At 46.3% G+C, this 24,647-nt stretch overlaps 3 protein-coding genes across 17 annotated transcripts in view; 2 read left to right on the top strand and 1 right to left on the bottom strand.

The window, feature by feature from the left end:
* GPBP1L1 (GC-rich promoter binding protein 1 like 1) overlaps window positions 1-10,782 on the top strand; it is a 32,750-nt gene extending 21,968 nt beyond the window's left edge. For 2 of the 3 annotated variants that reach the window (XM_021405591.1, XM_021405593.1), the window contains 5 exons: window positions 3,815-3,955; window positions 7,487-7,645; window positions 8,352-8,476; window positions 9,274-9,376; window positions 9,604-10,782. In XM_021405591.1, coding sequence (XP_021261266.1) covers window positions 3,815-3,955; window positions 7,487-7,645; window positions 8,352-8,476; window positions 9,274-9,376; window positions 9,604-9,750 — 675 coding nt within the window. In that variant the 3' untranslated portion in view covers window positions 9,751-10,782. The remainder of the gene's footprint in view (window positions 1-3,814; window positions 3,956-7,486; window positions 7,646-8,351; window positions 8,477-9,273; window positions 9,377-9,603) is intronic. The other variant, XM_021405592.1, reaches the window with a different exon arrangement.
* CCDC17 (coiled-coil domain containing 17) lies at window positions 11,456-14,229 on the top strand. Of its 10 annotated transcripts, none has more exons than XM_021405596.1 (10): window positions 11,458-11,737; window positions 11,960-12,122; window positions 12,279-12,464; window positions 12,566-12,680; window positions 12,749-12,851; window positions 12,926-12,985; window positions 13,056-13,333; window positions 13,412-13,572; window positions 13,768-13,916; window positions 14,074-14,229. In XM_021405596.1, exons 2-10 carry the CDS (start codon window positions 11,967-11,969, stop codon window positions 14,093-14,095), a joined length of 1,230 nt encoding a protein of 409 aa, XP_021261271.1. In that variant the 5' UTR covers window positions 11,458-11,737; window positions 11,960-11,966; the 3' UTR covers window positions 14,096-14,229. The 10 variants fall into 10 exon arrangements, 9 of the variants coding, with proteins under 9 accessions (XP_021261275.1, XP_021261274.1, XP_021261271.1 ...); XM_021405594.1 differs by lacking the exon at window positions 11,458-11,737 and adding an exon at window positions 11,776-11,882; XM_021405600.1 differs by lacking the exon at window positions 11,960-12,122 and having other exon boundaries at window positions 11,456-11,737.
* Window positions 14,663-24,267, bottom strand: NASP (nuclear autoantigenic sperm protein). 4 transcript variants are annotated; one of them, XM_021405567.1, is made up of 15 exons: window positions 24,072-24,267; window positions 23,434-23,484; window positions 23,215-23,325; window positions 22,602-22,682; window positions 22,009-22,106; window positions 20,451-21,314; window positions 18,942-19,024; window positions 18,435-18,511; window positions 18,238-18,311; window positions 17,498-17,686; window positions 17,098-17,264; window positions 16,633-16,686; window positions 16,468-16,539; window positions 15,326-15,457; window positions 14,663-14,829 (listed from the first exon to the last, which is right to left on the bottom strand). In XM_021405567.1, the coding sequence occupies exons 1-15, from the start codon at window positions 24,125-24,127 to the stop codon at window positions 14,776-14,778; spliced, it is 2,163 nt and encodes a 720-aa protein (XP_021261242.1). In that variant the 5' UTR covers window positions 24,128-24,267; the 3' UTR covers window positions 14,663-14,775. The 4 variants fall into 4 exon arrangements, with proteins under 4 accessions (XP_021261242.1, XP_021261244.1, XP_021261245.1 ...); XM_021405569.1 differs by having other exon boundaries at window positions 18,942-19,018; XM_021405570.1 differs by lacking the exon at window positions 15,326-15,457.

The raw sequence follows: 24,647 nt of genomic DNA, 5'->3' as shown, positions 1-24,647 counted from the left end.
CAAGGGTTTCCAGCCAAGTTAGTGAACTGTAGATCAAGGGAAAAGTATCTTCCTTGACATGGGAATTATCTATCCAACAAATGAGAGTTAGAACACAGTAGTTCCTAGGATACAGGACTTCACAGTACAGACCTGTATACTGTGGTAGTTATTCCCTGTTAAAATGTTGTTTGATCTTTTCCATACAGAGAACTAACCTCTGTTCTGATTATACTAATTTTTGCTTGAGTGTGTGCGTATTCTGATACGTTAGACAAATCCTTATCTTAATTGGATAAAATAAGCAATGCTAGAGAAGAGGAATGTGTACGAAAGATGTGTTCGAATTGTTCAAATGTCTACCTTAAATAATCCTTACTGGGTTACAGTATTTTCAGTCTTGAGCCTTAAAGACAATCTGGAAAAGTAGTTGAACTGTGCTTTAATTATTTCACTGAAAAAGAGGGTTAAAAAAGTAAGCCATTTTTTGTTCCTTAGTTCTAGGCTTAATTTGTCCATTTTTTTCCAGGGAATCTACATGTATAGATACTCTAGAAATGCTGTAGGACTGATAGTACAAGTATTTAAGAAGTTAAGGAAAATTATTAGTTTCTTCTTTAAAAAACAATGTGCGAATACTCTTGAGTTCTAAAATGTGTTAAATGCTTATGCCGGCTGTTGCATTTCTGCAGAACCTCTGTGATTAGAGTAGAAAGTCTTACATGCCTCAAAGGTGAAAGTTTAACAACTTTTTCTATGAGGAAGCAAGTCCAGAATTACTTACCCTTTGACAAGTTTTTCTTAATTCAGACCAAATTCTGCCAACTCGAGGAGGAATCCTAATAGTTAAAATGACTATCAAATAAGGTAATCTAAACCTTTAAATTGAAAACTGATCTTTTTTGATTACATGGAATAAATTGGCCCAATATAAGGAGTTATCAATAGAAGAGTTTTCTGGTTGCTGAATCAACCCACAATGTATCTCAGTTCATATCTGTACTTGTTCAGAATAGCTAAATAAGATGGAATTGTAGCGCAGTGAATCTAATGCAGCTGTTCTTAGTGCTTGTACAACTTGGTTGATATACACATCTATACAGCCTCACCAGTTTTCAGTCTGGATGTGTTAAGTGGTGTTTAAACCAGAAGCCAAAGGTGCGGTTTGTCCAAGCCGTTGGATTGTCTCTTTGATTGCTTCAAAGCAAGGAGTACTTCAGTGAAAAGGAGTGCGTACAGCTTTTCCAACTTTGCTGCTGTTGTTTTTGTGTGCAAAGATAATGGTGAGGTTTGAAAACTCGCGCTGTACCAGCAGAAGAGCTGAAGAGATTGAAATGTACTTCTGAAAGCTGCGTAAAAGTCTGCTGTGCTGCAACATGTATACTCATTGCCTTGAAGTTGTGGAAGTTAAACATAAATATTTTCATAGCTGTTGGTCCTTGCTGTGTTGTCACCGCTGCGCTTGTTTTCATTACTTCTAAAACACTTTGCAGAAGTTTTTTTTAATTCAGTCTAGAAGAGCTGTTCTTGAAGCTCTTCCGAACTGTTCTCTGAAATTACCCTTTAAATCTTAATTCTTTATTGAAGCAAAAAAAAAAAAATGCACTAATCTGTGCTCACAGTTGGAATAAACCTTCTTATTTTTCAAAGATGATTTGAAAAGTATGATCAGGCTTTTGGAGACAGCCTTGTGACTGTGGTATGAAAGTTCAGCTAATGTTAAGAATGCAGGGTTTGCTTTTGTGGGGGGGATTTTGAGTTTTGACATAGTTCTCACTTGTGTTCTAGCTTATGTATCTATATTTAATTTAGAATTATGGCCATATGCAATGGTAGCTGCTTAACTTTCCTTTTAGTGAAGGATATTCTGTTCAGAACAATTACTAGGTGTGGATTACACCTGGATTCATACTGTAGATATGACAATACTGGTAATATGTTAAAAGCTATTGGGCTAGTGGAGCAGGTATTGACTCGTGATATGTGGCAGCTCCCAAGAGATCACACTCGTGTTAACTGTGATATAAATGCGTTCTGTAGTCATTTTTAGGTGTGTATGCATTGACACCATGCTGTGATTGTAGGGGGAGCATGGTGCTGCTCACTGGTGGAGATTGCAGCAGCTGGGAATTGTGTGCTGTCTCATCAGCAGCTCATGTGTTAGTGAATGGTGACCACTAATAGAGCTAAAGGTGGAGATCTGTGTGTCCTTAGGTAGCAAACCTGTGTGCATCACGTCTTCTTCTAAAGGTACAGACAGAAAACAGCTGTGGTAGGATGCATCATTCTGAAGACTTAGAAAGTTGTGTGGAAGTTGTAGTGCATAAAGCGTTAGAGGAGCCAGAACACTCCTTTTGACAAAGTCAGCAGTACTGGAAAGCTGTCGCAGGCAAACTGGGTGAAATATGCTTGTTAGCTGTACCGAAGGAGGAGAGCACAGTGGCAGTGATAGGAGCGCATTCTTCCTTTAGATGTGGCTGAATTGTTGTTCACAGTTGAGCGGTGATTGAAGGGCATAATCTGCAAGCGATTCCTTTTGATGCTCAGCTCTAGCTGTTGCCCTTGAATCCAGCAGTCTCTGTAAGAAAGCAGCAGTGATCAGTCTTTGAATTTGTGTAAGCTGCCACTTCGTGGAAGGTGGGAGAATAACAATTAGCAGCCAAGAGCTGGGTGCCCAAACAAGTGCGACCACGTGGATATGCAGAGGGAAGCTTCTTGTTAAACTAATTCTCCTCTCCTAAGAAATTTACTGCAGGCAATATTGTGGAGACCAGGGTCTTCTCTGGGTTTGAAAGAGCTGTTGGGAATCTACTGTGAGTGCTGAACACTGCACTGTGGAATACTTTTGAAGTTGGTGTGGAAGGCTATTAATGAGAATGGAATGATGGTCTCCTTTGGTGATGCATTTATTTTAAAAGGAATAAAATAGCCCAATGGAGAGAGAGAACCTACTGAAATTATGGCTTCTGCTTGCATTGTTCACAGAATACAAAATCTATCAAGGTGGCTTCAGAAGTGTAATGGTTCAAAGGAAACGTTACGCCTTAATGCTCTGACAAATGTATTTTTCATGCTGCTTGATACAAGTCATTTGTTAGGATCATTGTAACAAGGACTGTCGCTTCAGTGTTTGTCCTTGGTTGACAAGACAGGCCCAAGAAAAATATTCCAAGTAACAAAAAGTTATCTTGAAGTCGTTGCTTTTCAGCCAAATTGCCAGCGTATCTGAGGGACGCTGCAGAGAGTACCCAGAGCAGAACAGTAGGTGCTCATGCACTTTATTAAACTGCCTACTTTCTGTTACTTTTTTTGTCTGAAGCAGTGCAGGGATGGACACTGCCGGAGCCCTAGAAAATGTACATTCTTAAACTGGGCAGAAAGATTCCTCAAGGTGCTTCTTTCTTGCAGGGGGGAAGTTCCTCTCAAATGAGGCAGACCTTCTCTTTGTGGCATGCAGTGTTCCTGTATGAAACATGGATTTAATTGGGATCTTTGCTTCCCATCTGTAGGTAGCTGCAAGATGCATTGCTTCCCTCAATGGTGATTCCAGTTAACGAGCAGCACTGGATTTTCTCCTCAGACTCTAACTGCATTTTTTGTTAGAGGGTTGTGCCTGTGAACCAGAACTGCGTGTGGCTTGGAGGAAACAGAAGACTGTGATAATGGGAAAAAATAATGTATTTAGAGGTGAACTTGCTGAGAATGTTCATGGAGAAGGAGGAGAAAAATCCATACAACAGACAATTTCCGTCAGTGTGGTTTTTGCTTTACTGCTTGCAAGCAACCCATTCTAGTGCCTTACCATTTATTGTCATTTGTGTTCTTTTAAATGTAGCCAAGTCCATGGAAAGCCAACAGAAATGAACACAAGCCAGGCTCGCTTTCCTCCAGCCGTGACTCTGCCTTTACCAGTCCAGTGTCTGTAACCAAACCAGCGGTACTGGCAAGTGGCTCAGTCCTCACCTCTCCCAAAGAGGTAAGAAATTGGGTTTGGGTGTAGGATGGGAACTTTTGTTGCTGTCACGTACTATAGCTTCAACAAAATAAGATCCTTCCTGCATGTGATACCTAGCTTTGTACCCTTGAAGGATGACTCACTTGTACATTCTTAGTACATCTTTGGTGCATCTTTGATACGGTAAATTAAGTTATCTGGTTGTAAAGCTATTGCCATTTGCATTTGCCCAAACACATTAGAATTTCTTTCCAATTTAAAAGTAAATAAATAAACAATCCCATACTTAATAGCCTTGTGTTGTTAGACACACATAGGTAGATTGATGAGATTGCAGATACCAATAAAAGATGTGAACTGAAAGATAAATGGATTCCCATGCTGTTCTTCAACACTTGATAGGAAAAGAAAGTGAAAGTGATCTGCCTCGCTTCTTTTCTGTAGGAAAAGAACAGCACAAGCAATGAGCTTTGAGGGGTTCAACCTGTATACATGTCTTCAGCTTAGTGTCTGTTTTTAATGCTGGTAGGAGGTAATCTGCTGGGGCTAAAGCTGCCTTACCTCCATTTTTGGTGTGATGTGTGGAATCTCCAAATGTAAATTACTTAACACTTCAGGGGTAACTGTGACTTGACATGTTTTGGCCAGCATTCATATGTTTCACTTTATAGTGTGTATGTAAAATACTGTTCTGAATCTTGAAATTCAGTGAAGCTTACTAGAAAAATGACATTGAATAACTTTTTTCCTCATCATGAATCAAAAGTTGGTGGTCATATTTAAAAACTATTAAAATCAATAATTGACTAATTCAGAAAATTTGTAATATGTGCGCTTTGCATTTCAAATCTAATAGCTTTCGATGGGGTTGAGGTGTTTGTTTTAGTGGTGTTTTTTAACTGTTCATTTGACTTTCTCCTTTGCACATCTTTGTCTTCTTAGTGGTTCTGTGCTTTGCGGGCTTTACTTTGAAACAGCCTGTGCTTTTCTGCTTTAGCTGCTGCTGAGTATAAAAGCAGTCATTTAAAGCAATAGTTAAAAAGTCCACAACTGTCACTTGGAGAAATAGATCAGGTGCTGTATCCCTTCCCTTTTTGTCTGTCATTAGACTGAGTCCTTTGTGCTACCGACAGTCTTCCTTTTTGTGTAATACACAGTAGTGTACAGACACCTTTACAATACAAGTATGTAAGCCATATAGGCTTTCACTTCAAGATAGATACCAAGTGAAACATGCACTTTATATCATACAATAGTAATGCAAGTAGCTTGGCTATTTTTTTTCTTCCCCTCTAAGAAAGTCTTGGCTGAAACTTTAGTCAGCAAAGCTGTCGGATACTATTCTGACAGGAATAGGGCAGCTGGGCTTTTTCTCAGAAAGAGCAATACTTCCTTTAATACTTTGTACGTTACCAGCATCGGTCAACTAAACAAAAAGTGCTTAAATTCCTCCCAGCTAAAATTGAACACTTGTAATACATTTTTCTCTGAATCTATTGGAGACATGCAGTATGGAAACGCAGGGCCGTGGCCAGCAAATAATACAGTAAACCCAGCTCTGCTTGACTACTGCGATCTCTGCCTTTTTATTTCTGAGGTAAAGCCTCTTCTGTAGAAGTGTTAAAAATAGTACTTTTGGTCATAAGAGACCACAGATACCAGGTAGCACTGGCATTTAGCCAGTCCAAGACAACAAATTCGAGATTCAGTCTGAATCCTTAAAATGGCATAGGATAACTTTTCTGTAAGAGTAACTGCCCCTGTTATACAGACTGGTGTCTAAACAAACCTGACCTTATACGTTGTTCTCGTTTAGAATATCTGAGAGGTGCCTTGATATTTCATTCAAATGGCCAAACTGACCTTTAGAAAACATGCCAAAAACCAACTACAGGTACACCTTTACATAATGGTCTCTTCTAGTATTATAAAGCCTTCTAGAGAAAGTAATGAATAAAATGAGAATAGAAATGACATTCAATTCCCTTTCGGTAATCTTCTTGCAAAAAGCTCAAGCACTTCAGCAGAATATTCAGAATTACCCAAAGATACCTAGTTTTCATTCTCCTTTGTTCACTGCTACCTTCTGTCACTTGCAGTCAAACTAACTACCACATGGAGAGCTTTAAGTACTGCACTAGCTTCTTATCCTAACATTCGGTCAGTTATGTATTTTACCATTGTTGGTTTGTTCAGTACAGTGTTGAGGCAAAATCTGAGAAGGCTACCTGAGAAAAGTGAGGCATTATGCTCAGCACATGCTTCCCTCAAAGGCATTATTGCACACCGATGTTTTATGTGCAGGAGGCATGAGAAATACAAGCAGCTGTTGCTGCCTGGTTATGTTTGCTAAATATTTCTGTTCCCTTGATCTTTGCTCAGAGCACTGTGTGGTATGATAACAACACTTCTTTATAAAGGAGATTTATTTTTGAGAGCCTGAATTTCCAACACTCCCACCCTAGTTTAAAAAAAAAAAAAAAAAAGAGGGAGGGGAGAAGCTAAATGCTTTAGGAAATTGTACTTTTCTTTTTTGAGAAAAATATAAAAATCAAAGCAAGTAAGTAAAGAACATCTTTGCATGTAAAATTCTAGTGTTGGGTATTCACACAAGTAGCTAAATTCCTCACCTTAAAGTAGCCAGCCATGAAGTTCATATATGAGCAGAACGCTAGGGATACTGGGAGTTCTGACGTGACATGTTTTTAGATTTCTTTTGCATGGCCAGTCAAAATAATGAAACATTAAATTGAAAGCTCACCTTAGTTATCACTGTTCTAATTGCACTGTCATGGCTGGGGCACTGCCAGTGTGCAAGCTGTTGTGCCTTATGCCTGGCTCAAAGACTGAAGATAATTAAGAAAGCAAAACATTGTGGAAGAGCATGGGAGGTTACCTTGGGTTCAAGAATTCAGCTGAGCAGATTTCATGCAGGTCAAGGGCTGTCTACGTCTGGCCACGCACGGAATCATCTGGGCTTCCATGTGTGTTCATAGACAGGAATCAGCAGTGTTCTCTCCAGGGGAGGAGACTGAGGCTGTGGCTGTTTAATATGCAGTTGGTTAAAGATGTACCACTCCCTGAAAACAGATTCCCAGCACAAAGCTTAATTTCAGGGTAGAGGCAGCCAGGATGGCTTAAGACACAAATTTGAACAGAGTCTAAGCTCCCTAATTTTATAATTTTTGTGGACTGAGTCCTGCATGAAGCTCTCTGCCCACATTTTCTGTTGTAGTCTTCGGCATTGCTTGAGAGAGAGTTACGTTGCCAAGGAACAAAATAAATGTATTCTTGGCCACATTAATTGACACCTAGGAAAAGAAAAAAATATAGAGTTGGTAGTGATAGGTGGGAGCATAATGTGCTGGTAAGGGAAGAACTGGATATACAACACCAGTCACTATTGTGATGGACATCTGAGATGAGATTTCTTAAAGAGTTAAGAGCTAGTCCAGGAACTGATGAGCATTTAAAAGTACAGATCCTGAAAAGGGCCTGATATTTGCAAGAGTGTACGCTTTAAAGTCTCCATGTTCTGCCTTCTTTGTCTAGAGTCCTTCCAGCACCACCCCTCCTATCGAGATCTGCTCTTCACGCTTGACAAAGCTGATGCGTCGCACCACCGATAAAAAGAGCGAATTCCTGAAGGCGCTGAAAGATGATAGGAATGGGGAGATATCAGAGAGCAGAGAATGTGACAAGCTGGACGATGTAAGATCACTGTCCTTACTGATCACTGTTTTTAAGGAGATGGGTACTGAAAAAAGCAGTATATGTAATTCAGGCTGTGGGCGTGGAAATGAATGACTTCTCTTGGTCTGACACACATGCCAGCTGAGGTAATGAGCAGCGCTGTGATGAAAGGAGGTGCGTCACATGATGAAATGCAAAAGGATAAGTAATAAATGAGGTGGAAGGTGTGACAGGTGATGAAGGTAATCTGGATCTTTGTAAGAATTCTGTAAAGGATGTAACAATACTGTCTTTGATTTCAAACTTCTTGTCAAACTACATGCCCAGGGAAGTTGAATTCAGTGCTTGTAAAAATGTGTAGAGTGGCGGCTTAAGCCTCAAGCTAGGACCAGAATCCTAAATGTCTAAGTGGCTTAACGTGTATGTAAATTGCATCCTTAAGAGTGGGGTTTTCGTGTTTTTCTTACTCTGTGGAGGCACTAATGATGACTTTGTAATGCCAGTACTTACTCCCTTGACATCAAAGTGCAGTCCACCACAGTGTCATTCATATCATGTTGTCTTGTCACAGCTAGGTCGAAGTTGCTTTCAAATCATTGTCAATCCAGACTCTGTTGAAAGCCCTGACTCAAAAGGCTTTGGTTTACTCCCAAGAGCAGAAGCTTGAGCTTGGAACTGTGATACCATCGTGTTCTGTGCGCACTTTGCTTTTATTTTTCTTTAGATGGAGAGCAACAGCACACCAGAACCAAAGGAAAACTGGGAAGAGAATTGCCATCAAAATGGTCTTTCTCTCCCTTTGCCAGAGGAGGGGGAAAACCTCTCTCATTCATTGGAAGCAGAACACAGGTAAGGAAATAGCCAAATAAGGTGTCTGGAGTAAAAGAGGGCAAGTCCTTGGACTGTGCAAGAAGGAAACTATTTCAAAGAACTTTCTGGGAAGTACACAAAGCTGAACTAGAGGTGTGGGTTCCACTTCTTTTTGCTGGAGTGGGTGGTGGATTCTTCAAGTAAAACAAACACCGATGACAGCTGAGCCAAGACTTTGCCAAGGTCTGTAATTAAATTCCTGCACTTCCCTAGTGCCACATCCTTGTGTGCTAATGCTGCCTAGATATTTACCTGCCCACATGGTGAGGCAACATAAACCCAGTGCAATTCCAATTAATTTATAAGTAGGTATCGTAAAGGTAATGATCTGGGTTATGAAGATAGTTGCACACTCACACACACTGGTTTCTTTCTGTCTACACTTGGAATACTCCAGTGCTGCTTTAAGTGGCCTGTGAGCATCTCGTGTAAGCAGATAGTAATTTTTAGAAGATTCTGAGCTGAGGTGCTAGTTTGTCTCACATCCTCCTTCAGTGTCCTTGGGTAGAATTTCAAATCTCTGATTTTTTTTTTCCTTCTGCCAGACTAGTTATTTACCCATTGTACGGAAATGCTGATGATTAAATATTTGTAGAAGACATCGAGTAAGAAAAATACTGGGTAAACACTAAACATTAAGTGGTCTGTAATACAGAAGATTCCCTGGTGAATTCAAAGTAATTTAATACAAAACCTTGTGCTTCATGGACAGACTGTTGTCTCCTTTCTCTTTGTTCCATTGCTTTAATTTCTGTGCCCTTTTTTTCATGAATCAGGTTATTGAAAGAAATGGGATGGCAGGAATATCCTGAAAATGATGAGAATTACCTTCCCCTCACAGAGGATGAGCTCAAAGAGTTCCAAATTAAATCAGAGCAGGTATGTTCATAACTCTTGCCATTTATGCATAAGTCTTCTGTAGTGTAATGCCTAGGATGTTGTAGAAGACCGAGCTGAAATGAAACTGGATTGCAGTTGATGACCCTACATTATCTGTACAGAGCACAAGTATATACAAGTGAACATAGAACTGGTGTCCACGGGTGGTTAGCGATAGTTACTCCCTGTGCTTGTGCTTATTTTAAAACTTACTTTCATTCCCACAGCGAAGAAGAAACGGATTTGGGAAGAATGGATTTCTTCAGGGCCGCAGCTCCAGCCTGTTGTTCCACTGGAGAAGCACTTTTAAGACAAAGATTGAGGACTCGGACACAGAAACTAGTAGCAGCGAGACTTCAGATGACGATGCCTGAGAGTAGGCACAAGAAAATTAAAATAAATAAAACCAACCCAATAAACTCAGTTCATAGTTCAACATGTGTTTGGGGTTGTATAAACTAAACAGAGTTTATTCTGTCTCCAGTCTGTTCAGTTTTTTCTTCTGTTGATACTTCATGCACAAGGGAAATAATTGTATCCCAAAGAAGAGAGAAATTGGCTTCTTTAGCTTTTTCTTTTGGTTTTGCCCTAATGCTTAATAGAAGTTTGTGCAGCTAGCAAATTTTGACAGAAATCCCTTGTGGGGCAGTGCACAAGTTCAGTCTGGTAAGCAGGATACAAGTGGCTGACTGATCTTTGCAACAACAAGCTTCTAACAGTGCCGCCCGCATTACACAATGTCGTGCGGTAACAATGTGCTAAAACAATCATTGTCAATGACAAAATGGCTATTGAAGTTCTAATTATGTTAAATTAATGCTAATAACATGAATTTTTTATTTTATTTTATTTTTTTGGCGGCTCGGGGAGCTTCATCACTTAACCAGGCGTTTGTGGTTTTCTTTTTTTGGGTACAGCTGTAAAATATTTGGATATAGGAATTGTTTGTGTTCTTCTTCTTGCAGCCTTGATATTCAGGGTGGATTGTAAAATATAAATTTTTTGTGAGATTTCAAAGATTAAGATTATTTTGATAACATTATTTACAGATTTAAAAAAGTGACTATCACATTGAGTCTGTATGAGGGGGAAAAACTACTGCATCAAAAATAACTAACTTGGAATAAATATTTTGCATCAGTTTGCCAATTCTAATTGTCTTTCTTATGTAAGAAAAGCTTTCCTCTAAAGGGATATGCAACTTTGGGGTTTGAATAGCGCTGGGGATAAAGAGCTGCTTCTCCCACTGTGTTTTTTCCACTTGGCAAACATTGCTGTAGTGCTGGGACTGCAGAAGCTGAACTCTTCCTTTACAAAGGAAGAAGGAGAGAACAATGGTGAGATGACAGCCCATGTTTGTTTGTTTGTTTTTTTAAAAAAGAAATTAAAGAAAATAATTTGAATTATCTCCCACTCAAGCAGTTTGCTTTTTTTTCCGCTTCATACAAAATAGTGGAGCTCGACTGGTCGGTGTCACTGCCTGTTCCTGGTGCAATGCTGCTGTCTATGTTCACAACGTGGCAAGGGAATGTCTGAATCCAAAGCTGTTTTCATTGAAATCTTTTTTAAAAAATCATGAAAACATTTCTATTAGATTAAAAAGGATTTTACAAACAACTCAGGTGTGGCCTAAGCTATTTCAGTGTCTGTTCAGCTGGTGCACAAACAATGTGGATTGGAAAGAAATTGCATGGTTGTCTGTGGCTGGCAGGTTGGGGGCTGGGGTTGTGCATCAGAGGTGAAGCTGGGTGTTTCAGGGCAGGAGGGCGGCCCAGCTTGCTTGGGTTTGGAACCGCTTCTCTGTGCTGAGAGGGCATGTGTGTAACAGAAGCCAGGCCCGTGTCACCGGGGCTCCTTTCCCTGAGCGCTTTGGTCCAGATCGCTTCTGTCTGTAACGGCTGTGTGTGTTTACCCCCAAACACACCCCTTCAACATCTATGGAGAAAGTTATGAGGAAAAACGCTACAAAAGCCAAGAAACTGGGTAAGTTTAGAAGCCCTTGGCCTCGCATCCACACTGCTAGCCGCTCGTGAGGGGCAGGGCAGCTGTCGGAGGGCAGCACGGGACGGCTGTTGGTTCCTGTGTGAAAACGGGCCGTTGCCTGAGGCGGCAGGCTCTGCACCTGCGTTCGGGGAGGGCCTGCGTGCTGTCAGCGCAGGTGAAGCCAATGAGGCGCTCCCGCCCGGCTCCGAGGAGAGTCCCTGCATGAAATGGCGGGCGGGCAGCGCGCGGGTGGGTGAGGCGGAACGCGGCCTCCGGCAGCTGCCCCGGCCCGGGGGGCTCCGAGGAGAGACGGGGCCGGGACTGGAGAGCGCTGCGGGGTGAGCTGGGCGAAGAACGCCGCGGAATTCCGCTGTGGAGGTGAGCGCCGGGAAGGCCGGGAGGCGTCGCACGGGGCAGAGCGGGACGGGGCGTGAGGCTGGGGCGGAGCGGGCTCTGCGTGCCAGGCCCGCCCGGCGCCTATAGCAACAGCGGCCTCAAACACCGCCGGAGCGTCCCGGAGCAGGTCGGTGCGGACGGCCCGGAGGAAGGACGGCCTCTGAGCCGGGCCGGGCTGACGGGCACGTCGCGGCTGTTTTGCAGGAGCCCGATGGCGGCCGCCGGAGCCTTCGCCTGCCCCCGCTGCCGCATGGCCTTCGGCTCCCGGGCGCTGCTACAGTCGCACCGCGAGCGGCTCTGCCTCGGGGCCCCGGAGGGCGGCGGGCATGGGGAGCCGGGAAGGGCAGGGGCGCTGCGGGACCCCTCGGTAGTGCGGGGCCGGGGGTGGGCGTGGGGCTGGGACGTGTCCGCGGGCGAGGACGTGAGCGTCCCAGCAGCCGCAGCTCCTCCGAGAGCACCCGTGGTGCCTCTTCATTTGTTGCTGAGCAGTTTCCCGCCCTCCCTTCCCATTTGCCTCTTCAAGGTCAAGATGTCCCAGCAAGAGGATCACCCCAAGCGACGCCATCTCCTTTTGCTCTCCGGGCTCCCTCGGTCCTCTCTGGGACGTGGGGGCCCGGGGCGAGCCCGTGGAGCTCCCCTGGGTGATGTCCTCACGGCCCGTGAACGGGCGCTGCTCCGTGCCCCCACTGCCAGCCGGCCAGCAGAGCGGGTGAGACCGCCCCACCAGCCCCACTCACTGCAGCGTAGTGTGGGGTCACCCCCAGTCCTGTGGGCTCAGCCCCTACTGCCATGGCCGCCCCTGTGCCATAGGAAGAGCCCAGCCCACCGCGGGGGGACCCACGGGCACTGGAGCTGCTGGAGGCTCATCAGCGCCACGTGGCTGAAATCCGGGCCAGGACCCAACAGCTAGAGCAGCAGAGAGAGCGTAGGCACCGGCACAGGGTGTGGGGTGACAGATGTGGTTCTGGAGTGACCCGGCTGTGCGTCCCACAGAGCTGTGCCAGCGCTTGGCGTTGCTGTGCAACAAGCATCCGTCACCAGAGCTGAGCCAGGCCCCAGAGGTGCTGCTGGACAAGACTGGACACCGGCATCAAGGGTGAGCCCTGCTGGATTCTGCCCAGAAGGGGGTCCTTTTCCCCTTGGGCCCCAGTTTGCCCATATCCTCCCCAGGGCTGCCCTCCACTTCGATGCCCTCCTGCCACCCGTCGGGCCGCTGGCAGCCGAGGCCAGGTGAGAGCTGAGAGCAGGTGGGTGCCCAGCAGAGCCTCTGCCACCAGGGCTCATGCCAGTGTCATGGCAGGGCGCTGCGGCTCTCCTACCTGCGTGCTGGTGGCCATGACGAGGCCACCCTGGCACGGCTGCTAGACTTTCAGCTAGAGGCCACAGCGCTGGAGAAGAGGGCAGTGGAGAAGATGAGTAAGCACCAGCCGCAGCACAGAGCCCAGGGACAGGACCCCGTTGCTGCTGAAGCAGCACGGGGCCTCGATGCGGCGCTGCTGGCTGTGGAGCTGGAGAACCAGCGGCTTGAGAGCGAGCTCCTGGCACTGAAGGTTCGGAGGGAGATGCGAGCTGATGCCGGTAGGTGACTGGGAAGTGGGGCAGGGCCCATTTTTCTGTGAGGTGGCAGCTGAGTGTACTCGAGCTGCTGTCCCCCAGGCTCGCTGGCAGCCCGGCAGCATACAGAAGAGCTGGCTCAGCTGCAGGCAAAGGTGGAGATGCTGCTGCGACGCCAGGCAGAGGGGATGAGGCCGTGCCTGCCCTCTGCCGTCCTCCCACCCCCCGTGGCCCCTCCACTCCCCCCAGCCTTAGCTCTGGCGGTAAGAGCCTGGTCCTAGGGTTGCAGGTGTACTTCTCACCTTGGGAGGGGCTTTCCAGGGTGCTAACTTGGTACTTGCTCTATGGCTGCAGCAGGGCATATTCCCTCTCCGTGACAACCTGCAAGTGTGATTTGCTCTGTGCTCCCAGTGCCAAGGGGAGCCACTCCCATTAAAGCTGCCTTTTTCCTTCCCCAGGAGCCACTGAGGCCAACCCTGAGGACAGGCAGCCCCGCAGCCCCCAGCCACCTGCTTGCACCCTCTAGCCTCCCCAGCATCCCCTTTGGAGCCCTGGATGATCCCCCTCCTGGTCAAGAGGCACCAGCGCAGCACAAACACCCCCAGAGGTGAGGCCAGGGTGAGCTGTGCCCTGTCCCTTGGCTCAGCCACCACTGGGGCTGCTCACCCTGACTTCTTGGTCCTGGGCTTTGGGGCAGTCTGGGTAACAGCACAGTGGGGCATCATCACCTTTTTTCCCCCTTTGCATACTGCTCATTCCATTAGACACCTCCCAAGGTACATTTAGGAGAAGCTTCACAGGAGGCATTCAGGGCTCAAATGGGAGAGCAGCAAAATCCATGGCAAGATTTCCTCTACCATCCTGAGGCCCATGTGGTGGGGGTGTAATAAATGGCTTCTACCTGCACGTGCAGTTCTTCACCTCCTGGCCTTTTTCTGTGTATGGACTGTGAAGGGCCCTGTTTGCAATCACACCCTGCGGAACAGAGCTCTACTATTGCCCTGAAGCCAGCAGCTGACACAGAACCAGCACAAACTTAGCAAAATGCAGCAGTTCACCCAAGCAAACCTAGAGTGCAGGGAGAGAGTGCAGAGCGAACACAGCCTTATGCACGAGCCATGTAAGCCCTCATCACACCCCTGCAGCACACAGGGGCAGGGAAGATACTGTTGCACTGTAACTCGCCAGAGAGATGCTAACAGCCTTGGCCCCCCTGCACAGGGCTTATGCTGCCTCCTCTTATTCCAGCTCAACCCTGCCTCAGCTCATTGTAGAAAGGAAAGGCTGCAGCCCAATAGCAAGGAGGAAGAGAGGAAGGAGCTTGGGAGAGTAACAGGGTCAGAACAAGGAACATTTGCTTACAATCTTTATTGAAGTCATACAAAAGTTGCCAAAAAGTGAAAAAATACACTATATACAAAACCATTTTCCTTTGAAGGAGAGGAGTGTCCAAAGCTAAAGAATTATCATACTGTGCTTTCAACTGCAGCCCCTGGTTCTGCTTGTGGCCTCTTCTCTGTCTAAAAAAAAAAATGAGAAGTACTTGATTTTAAAAACAAACACTGCACTACAGCACCAACTCATGCAGCAGTTAAAGTTTCTGTAATTTCAAGACATAACCATGCACTGTTTGCTCATCTTCAGAGCCCAGAACTACTCTGAAACAGTAACAGTTGTAGCCCAAGTTGGAAATTTTAAAACCCTTAAACGTCCTACTACAAAAATGCTCTGGAAAAAGGCTTTGTGCTGTTGTTCAGCCCAACTCAAACATGCAGAGCCCCAGCACATTTCTGTCCCACCCTTTGGTGGCAGGTAGCCACAGCTGGCACTTTCCCAGCTCCCTCAGTGTCAGACAACATGCAGCCTGGCAGCTTGGGAGTATTCCCCACCTTGTGGGAAGCCTGTGAAGACCAACAGGCAATAAAACCAGTATATCAGCAATGCACAGAACCATGCCTGAACAGAGGAGGAAGGAAAGAAGATATATATACACAGAGTCCTGACTCAACTGCCCACCTCCTCTTCCATTTTTTCTGCAATCTCATTTCCACTGGGGGCAGCATCACCACCGCCACCATTGACAGCCGGTTCTGGTTTAGATTTCTTAGCTTCATTGTCTCCCTGGTGGGTCTCCTCCTCTGGTTTCCTCTGAAGACAAAATTGTTTAGTCTTCACTAAGTACAAATTTAAGTTCAAATTTTTTTAGAAAGTTAGCACCTAGATGTCACTGTACATTACTTACTTAAGTATTTATCTTGATCCTGGCAAGTAGAGCTCAAGTGTTAAAATTTAACCAAAGCTCTGAAGCACAAACATCTCAGTCACAAAGTATAACCAGAAAGATTATCCAAGCGCCAGTAGCTATAGTGCTGAATTATTCTTATAGTTTGGCAGGGGAATGTGTTACTGTTCAGCTAGGTAGCAGCTAAGTGATGGATGATATTTACAAGCACCTGTGTAAAGCAGATGAAAGCTGCTCCTGGCAAACTTGAACTCAAAGCAGCTAGCTTAACACAGGGCAGGCTGTGCCATAACAGTATGCAATAGAAAAACTAAGATTCCATACAGGATAATTAGCAATATACACAGTTCTGGGGGGAAAAAAAAAAAAAAAAAAACCACCAGAAAACCCATACCTTTAAAGGAACCTAGAGTTCAATATATCCTGTTCTGTATCGATACCTCCTGTTCTTTGAGTAAGAGACAGCTCAGCATGGCTACACACTAGGACTGGCTTTGCTGTTTTTCAAGTCCAATTCTCCATTTCCACTTGGAAAGAAGGGAACCCAACTCAGCCTCGTTGCTTGCCTTTAATTTAATTTTTGAATATCTATAGGCTGCCCTGCTCTTCTTGCATGTTCTCAACAGAGCAGGGCATTTGCTCAGGGAACACCTCCGGAAGCTGAAAAATTCAGCCCTGCAGTTATATCAGTGTGGGTCAGGCACGGTGCTGAACCATCACCAACACATCTGGAGGCTGGATGGTTCCCAGACCAATTACCTCCCAGTGGAAAAGAGTTTCACACACTTATTTCTGTTATTACTTTTAAGCATTCTTCCAGGTGTCATAGGAAAAGCTCTAAGCCAAGAAATCCAACAACAGAGGGCAAAACAGTGGTACTGTGACAAACTGTTCTATTAATAATTGCTGGACTCACCTTTTTCCTGACGAGGTGAGAGATGTCTGTAACACACTGAGATGCTCCATCAGCTGCTTTTCTTACTGGAATCTATTAAGAAGCAGACACTGACACGTCAACAACAGCAAACCATGATCCTTAAAGCATACATGAATTTTCAACAACTTTATCTGCTCAACTTACTGTAGAAACAGAGCCACTGTCTTCACTTTGTGCAAAGCCAGATGTAGTTCCAACCTACAAAAGCAGAAGAAATAGTTAAGAAGCACACTGTCATCTATTCTCACAAGGCCAATGCACAGTTTAGGAAGTGGCAGAAAATCCAACTCTTACTGCATTCTGCTTCTACACTTACATACAGGAGACAGAAGAGAAGCTCATGTAGCGATGCAACACTCAGTCGATTCTCACATTTGACTTAAGTATCATTTCTAGTCTTGACATATTTATTGCTTAGAAGCCTAACAAATTCAAGTTCAGGTTGGAACAGTTAATTTCACTATATTTGCTATTAATCTTATCTCTAGATGTTAACTGTATTCGTTAATTTCTTGCTCTATATGAACTCAGAGCTTCTCCCATTACTGGTTTATTTCAAGCCTCGCTAGAAGAACGTTTGGTTCAAAGGAAAAGGCAGGATGCACTAACCAGAGTTGCTTTCAATGCCAGCTCAGCTACCCTTGCACTCTTTTGAGACTCCTTTGAATCCTCTATCTTTTCTTTGATTTCAGGGAGAAGTCCCTTCAGTTCTTCAATCTCCTTCTCATCTTCAGGGGACCCACTTTCTGCCTTCTTTATTCGTTCAGTAAGCATTGCTAGAATGACAAAGTTATCATGGCAAAAAAAGCCTCAAGGCAAAGTAGCTGTCTCATTACAAATACCACAGAGGCAAGTGCCCACTAACAGATGCTGTTTTGACAATTCTGATGTTAGTACAGCCTGTTAGCAAACATTTGCATTGCAAACTGGTTTTAGGGCAACCGAACGAAGTTAGTTTTGATCCATGAAAGCTCTTTATTTAGTTAGGCAATTTTAGAGATCTACTTACCCATTCTCTTGTCAATGACTTCTACGGATTTACCAAACTGCAGAACTGCCTCATCAAACTGGCTGTTGTAGTGGTACGCCAGTGCCAGCTGGTAGTGGCTTTCAGCCAGCAGGCGGTCATGAGCTTCCAGGTATTTCTGCTGCAGGGCCAGACAGGCCTGAAACTCCTCTATAGCTTGCACATAGTTCTCTATAGAAGCAAGCCATAAAGTCTTTACATAGAATGTATTTTACATATTTTATTCCACCTTATGTAGTCTGAAAACAGAACTATTATTGAATACAGGCTGAGCTTAGTAACAGGATGCTTTCCTGTCATCAAGTGACAGCACTCACAGTCCAACACTGCTTAGGGTCCACTTCCCCTAGTAAATACACAAAGCCCTCTTGAGATAACAACACAGTAACCCAAGGAGTCTTTCCCAGTTTCTGAAGCTAACCAAATCTCTATGAAACAACCCTGTGTTGTGCTTTAACCTGAGAGTACATCAGTTCTAACATAAAGCTTTCTTTTGTTGCTCTAGGGAAGCATGGTACAGCCTCTTTAAGGAACTTCCTCGGTTCCTCCATTAAGTTTATCACATGTCTGTATTGTTATAATTAGACAAAGTTTGGTTGTTTTGATTTTTAACCCCTCCCCAATCTTCTCAGCCTTTGTCACCTCTACTGATTTCTAAATATGAAATAAAATATGACAAGATTCAACTTAGCACTTCATACACAACAATTAGCACTACTTACCAGATTCAATGCTGACTTCTCCTAGCTTTAGATGAGCCTGAGCTGCATGAAGCTGAGCTTCTTTTGTTTCTTGCCTAAATCAAGGAAAAAAAAAAAGCTGTTTTCAAATCTTCAGAATATGCAGCATTGCGCCTACGCCACCTCCCAACTGAGGGAGTTTCTCTAGGGAACATTCAAAGTACAGCTTCAGATTTCACCTCTTATAGATGACTTTGGCCAACTCCAGCATGTCCCAGGCTAGCTCAAGATTTCCAATTTCTTCCTCCTCACTTTCCTGTAAAGACCAGAAATGCATAAAATATTAAGCTATTTGGATACATATCACATCAAACATTATGCTTTTAAGCAGTGTTCTCAGACTAAGTAACCAGACAGCAAAAACTCACAAAGAACTGTTACAAGTAACTTCAGTGACAAGCCAAGACAGGCCTCCCCTCCACCAGGCTGCCTCAGAGATCTACAGACCACAAGCATTTGTTCCAGGGCAGCTCAAGAAGCACCACTTTACAGCCAAAGTCGAACAGGACCCTACAAGGCAGACTGATGCCCCTCTCCTAGGTAATATTGGTTTCACAGAACTAATTTCCTACGCAGGACTAAACAAAATACAAGTGAGCTTTCATAAACATAAAGATATTAATGTGACATTTAGACAGACACTGAATTCTTTCAAGAGCGCCAACATCAGAGCTCAGCAACGTCACCTTGTCTTCCACTGCCAATTCATTCTCCTTATCATCTTCAGCTTTATCATTTTCTTTATCTTCCTCGTCAGATTCTTCTGTTTCTAGGAAAAAAGCAGATGAATGAGAGCACTTGCTGTTACTGTGCTGTTTCACACGAAGCCAGGCAGAATATTTTATCTAGCACTTATCCTTCCAGTGAGAGGTTAGAAGTGTGATGTAAGAAGAGCACAGGTAAAACTATTCTCAGCAGCAGCCATCCTGCTGAAAATGTTGGCGCTGTAGACTAAGGTAGTTCCAGGCAGCCTTAGTTTATGTTTTAAAATTTAACTTCATAATGTCAGCAAGGAAACTTACCTAGAATTGTTCTCACTAACACCTTGTGAACTCCCACTGAAACCACAGAATCCTGATCAGCCCTGGAGGTGCTGGTCAGTTGCTGGGACTTCATGCTACAGATAACAAGCATTTTCAGCAAGATAACTGCCAAGTCGTGTACAGATAAGACTGTATCCTCATACATATGATCCTCGTACCAACAAAGGTTTGAGCAAAAGGAAGCAGTGTGTACAATAAGCAGTCCTTCACAGGATGAGGAAGAGTGGGTAACTGTTCTTAGTTTATGTTCAGTCACGCTCTAGTCAGACAGATGCCTTCCTAGGCAGCGGCTTCATTACTGTGCTCACTGCACCGGGCAGTACAAGTCCTTCCAGCATCCAGAACTATTTGGTCTGAAGACTTGCCTCTCCTCAACAGGGCTCTTCCTGTGCAGCTGAGCTACTGACAAGCCAAGTTTCAATTAGCAATCTATTGATTAACCTGTCCAACAGACAGCCATGGCCTACTAAGGCCATGCACATACTACTTTAGCAAAGCATACAGGTTTTACCAGGCAACTTTAACATAATCTTGCAAACAGCCATAAGGAAGCAGGGAAGCAGAATGGCAAAAAAAGCCAGGTAGCCGCAAAACTGCGCTAGATGGAAGCAGTAAGTCTGCAGGTTCCAGGGCAAATCAGGTTTAGGTTCACCAGCCCAATTCTCACTTTTGATTACTGCTAGGAAGACTCAAATAGAAAGTTACTCCCTGCCCCCTGGAAAGCAAGTTTACCGTTTTATTATATATTCAGCAGTTCTTACTTTTCTGCTCCACTGTTTTAAAGTACAGTTATAACCAGAGGCAACTTGTGATTTGAGTTATCTGAAGGTTAGTGCAATAAACCCAGATGCATGCAAGTGAACATCCATTCAGTATTCTCCACCAGCCTAGCCTTTACTCACAGGGCTGTAAGTTTGCTTTAAAGATTTGCTTTGCAGTTAGTTAAGCGTTAGTCTAAAGAAACTGAGACTATTCTATTTCTTGAAACTTTACTGAAACCAGTTACTCAGATACAAGATCCTTCTAGAGCCCCTTTACCACGCCTTTTCCTTAATTTAAGGCAAACAGAAAATTCTGAATGGAACATTTTACCCATTGTTAGCCAAATCCAGCAAGTCATCCACCCACAAGTACTTTTCTCCTCACTGTTACCTTCTCCCTCTTCCATCTGGTCATCTTTCTCTTCTTTTTCTACCTTAGCACCTTCACTCTCTTCCACCAGGTCATCTTTCTTTTCCTCTTTCTGCACCTTAGCAGCCACTTCAGTCTTTTCTCCTGAATTATTAGATGGATCTTCATCCACTGCAGACACTGGTTCCTTTGAGGAATCCATCTCTTTAGATTCATCTGGTTTCTGTTCCAGAGCTGCCTCCAGTGACTCCTTCTCCTCCACCTTTTCAGCTGGTTCTGCTTGTCCTTCCGCACCTTCTTTCTGTTCTACCGTGACCACTGCCTCCCCTTCTGCTGTCCCTTCTTGTGACATTGCCTTCTCCTCCACGGCCACCTCTGCCTGCCCTTCTATAGACTCTCCCTTTTTCATTGCTGTCTCAGTTTCTGTTGCTTCTGTTGTCTGCTCTCCTGCCTCTCCCTTCTTTTCCACAGGTGCTTCTGCAGCTTCAGCCGCTTCTACAGCTGCCTTTGCGTCCTCATCTGAGGCTTCTTTCATTCTGTTCTTCCCCTCAGTTGTCTCTGCTTCTTCGTGCTCCGTGTTCTGCTCTTTTTCCACTGCCTTCTCTTCCACAGCTGCTTCTTCTGTAGTCTTCTCCACAGCTGTCTGCTGGCCGTGCTCTTCTGAAATTACTTTCTCCACAGAAGTCTGTGTCTTCTCTTCAGACCCTTCAAGCTTTACCTCCATGTCTGCAACTTTTTCTTCTTTTGGCTTTTCTTCTGGAACATCTTCCATTTCAACATCCTCTCCTTTGATTTCCTTCTCAGTTAGCACTGGAGACTTCTTCACCTCTTCTTTCTCCCCCATGGCATTATATACCTGTTCTCTTAACTCCTCCCTTGCTTCTTCTACATGATTGAGGAAGCATAAACATTTCTTCGAGTTTAGTGATAAAGACATTAATGGGCACTGATAATACCACCCTCCGACCCTCCAGTGTGTTGGTTTGTCATCAGGTTAGATGGCATTCCATTCCTAAAAGCTCTTTTTTCAGAACACAAGGAATTAGGATGCAACCAACGCAACTTGAACTAAGCAACCCCCTTCCCCAGACTGCATTATTGCAAGCGGCTGCTCAAGCAGTGTGCAGTTTGCGCGCTAGCGATTTTAGTCGCAGCTAAGCAAGAGATGCCAGTGTTTTAATAGTCTGGATTACAGGAATTCCTGCATTATCTCCAGCTGCTCAGTACAAAGCAAGTATCCTTCTTGGACTTTTTCAATACTGACCTGTCCCACTACACACACTGTACTGCTACAAAGTTACAAAGCAGTTCAAGTTGACCCTGAAGCTTAAGAAAGCAAGCCTGAATGCAGTGTTTCAGAACACAGACATCTGGTGACCCCTGACACATGCTTAAGCAGTAAGTTCATCACAGGAATTTTGTTCCAACTTTAAGCAAGATAAGAACAAAAAAAGTCCATTCTGGCTGCCAAAAGTTTGAACAGAATGATTCTGACTACCTAGGACACTGAGGTACTGACTTACATCATTCAGACAAAAACAGCTTGTACCTCCGTGACACAGCTGACAGCTTTACCTACCGTCAACAGCCGGCAATGCAGAATCATCTTCAGCTTTTTCTGCTTCCTCTTCAACCTGCACCCCTTCTAAAGCATTTCCCAATACGCCATTTTCCATCCTAAAAGAAATAAGAGATGTTATTACCTGGCCCTTGTAACGACATTGCTTTAACTGCAGAAGCCACACCACCACAACCCTGCCCACCAAGGGACAAAGCCCCACTGCCCCAGCCAGGCTCTGGACGCCCAACAGTTATGTGCTTCCCTGGCACAACAGGCGCTTAGAAGATGAAGCTATTTACTAATGCTGCAGATGTCCATACTTTTCTGGAGGAAAACATCACTTGTCTACTGTTTCCTAGCCGAGTGCTGCTAATAAGAAGCATTGCTTAAATAGAAGAGAATACATCACAGTACGTTATCAGATTTCAAAGCAGCATACATGTTTGCTGCCAGAAGCATTATTCCTAATACCATTTTTCATTCTCAGTTATCACACTCTAAGCCAGTCACTTCAGGAAGGAGCATACCAACACCATTCAGCTACGAACCCCCAGAGGAAGCACACCACGCGTTCAAGGACAGGCAGCGTAAACAAACAACCATTAGCATACCTTGCCAACTCCAGGAGCGATTTTCCATAATAAAAAAAAGCTTCTGCACACTCATCCGCCGTCTCACCGTACTTTTTACCCCTACGAAAGTAACAAAGCATTACTCGCCTGCGCTGCTTTCAGAGCATTTGATACCTGAGCTTCACAGACAAAAGCTCCTGGACGGGAAGAAGCGGTTTCACGGTTCACCCGGCACTGTGAAGGGGGGAGGAAAGCCCCCCTCACTCATGCAGAGTTGGCTCTCCGAAGCATCCAGCAAAGCAAATTAATTTCAGAATCCAGCAAGTATCACCTTCAGAGACTGACCAACCCTAGCAAACACCGAGCAACTGACACGATCCCACTACTTCCACGTTTACAGACCACATCAGAACTACGCAAAACAGCAAATCCCTTCTCCTCCCTCGAGGACTGCACTGCTGATTGCCACCACCACACGATGCGCACCCACTGCGCTACTGCCCTGCACTCGAGTTCCCTTCAGTAGCTCGTGCTCTGCTCAGCACGATAACCACAGCAGCACGTGGGCTGTAACCAGCTCGATCTCTCCCATACGCAGCAGTGTGGGTTTAAACCCGGCCCCCACAGGAACACAAAGCATCCCGCCACTTACAGCAAGCTGGCAGCTTCCTGGAAGGCGTTCACAGCAGCCGGGATGTTCCCCATCACCAGGTGCTTCTGTCCCAGCCCCAGCAGCTTCTTGGACTCCGCGTCCACGTCCATGCTGGAAAAAAGGAACCAAACACGGGCCCCCGTGAGCTTCTACGGGAACGGGAAGCGCCAGGCTCGCAGCCAGCTGCCGGAGCACGGGCAGCCCGGTGCGGGGCCTCACCTGTCCGTCCTGTCCGCGGACGTGGAGGGTGCGGCCAGGTCCTCTTCCATCCTGCGCGGGCGGAGCGAGCGGTGAGCGGGACGGAGCGTGCGAGGGCCGGCCCCGGAGCGGCGCTGACAGCCGCAGCAGGGCCGGAGGAGGGCCGGCTGGTGACGGCTGGCCCCGGCCCGGCCGCCCCTCGCAGACAATGGGCGCTTCCCGCCTTCCCGTCGCCCCGCCCCCACCGTTGGCGCCAAACCCCACGGCGGCTCCTGACGGGCTGAGGGCCCCGCGCCACGTGACCGCGCCCTCCCTCCGCCCTTCCCCCAGCCCACCCCGCCCGGGCGGGTCGGGCGGCGTCGGCTGCCCCCAAAAAAGATGGCAGCAGCCGCGCAGGGATCACGTGGTGGCTCCGCGCGAGCCGAGCGGGCCCAGCTGGCCCCGGCGAAGCGGGGCGGCACGTACCCCCGCGAGGGAAAGGGGCAGCGGGAAGACGGCAAGGGACCCAGGCGGCACCCTCAGCCCCACGCCCCTCCCCGCTGCGGGGGAGCCTGCCCGCCGCCCGCCGCCCCCTCCACGGTCGCCCGCACGGAGTCCAAGCGGCCCCTTCCCCCTCGCCGCCCGCCTCGACGCGCCTAGGCCTCCCCGCGCGGCCCTACCTATCCGAGGCGGCCGACGCGGGCTCAACGCAGCGCGCGGCGGCCGAAGATTGCATGGAAGCTACGGAAGAGAGGGGCGGTGGCGGCAGAGTGCAGACCCCTACCCCTCCGGCTGCCTATATACCCCCCAGGACACGCCCCGGCCCGCCTGGCGGCGCGCGCACGCCGTAGGAAGACTACCGCTCCCAGCACGCCGCGCGCCTGCACTCTGCGGGGCTCCCAGGGCGCCGCCGCGCGGGGGCTGCTGGGAACTGTAGTATCGGGATGGAGCGGCCGCCGCGAGGCCGCGCTGCGCGCTGGGAAGTGTAGTGCGGCTGAGGCGGAGCGCAGGGAAATGCCGTTCCGGCGGGAAATGCCGTTGCGCCGGCAGCCGCCGCACAGCCTGCTGGGAACTGTAGTCCGCGCAGCGGGGCCGTGAGGTGAGGGAGTCTGCGGCTATGGCCATCTCCGAACGGCGTCAGATCTGGGAGGGTCCCGTTTGAATCATGAGAGGCCCTTGGAAACCTCGTGGCCGTGCCTGCACCAAGGCAAGCCGGCGCTGATCGCTTTACAAGTAGAGAAAACCAAAATACAGTA

The sequence above is a fragment of the Numida meleagris genome, chromosome 7, assembly GCF_002078875.1.
Source record: "Numida meleagris isolate 19003 breed g44 Domestic line chromosome 7, NumMel1.0, whole genome shotgun sequence".
In the NCBI taxonomy this organism is placed as follows: Eukaryota; Metazoa; Chordata; class Aves; order Galliformes; family Numididae; genus Numida; species Numida meleagris.
The sequence above is the reverse complement of the archived record's forward strand: the minus strand, read 5'-3'. Positions and strand labels throughout refer to the sequence as shown.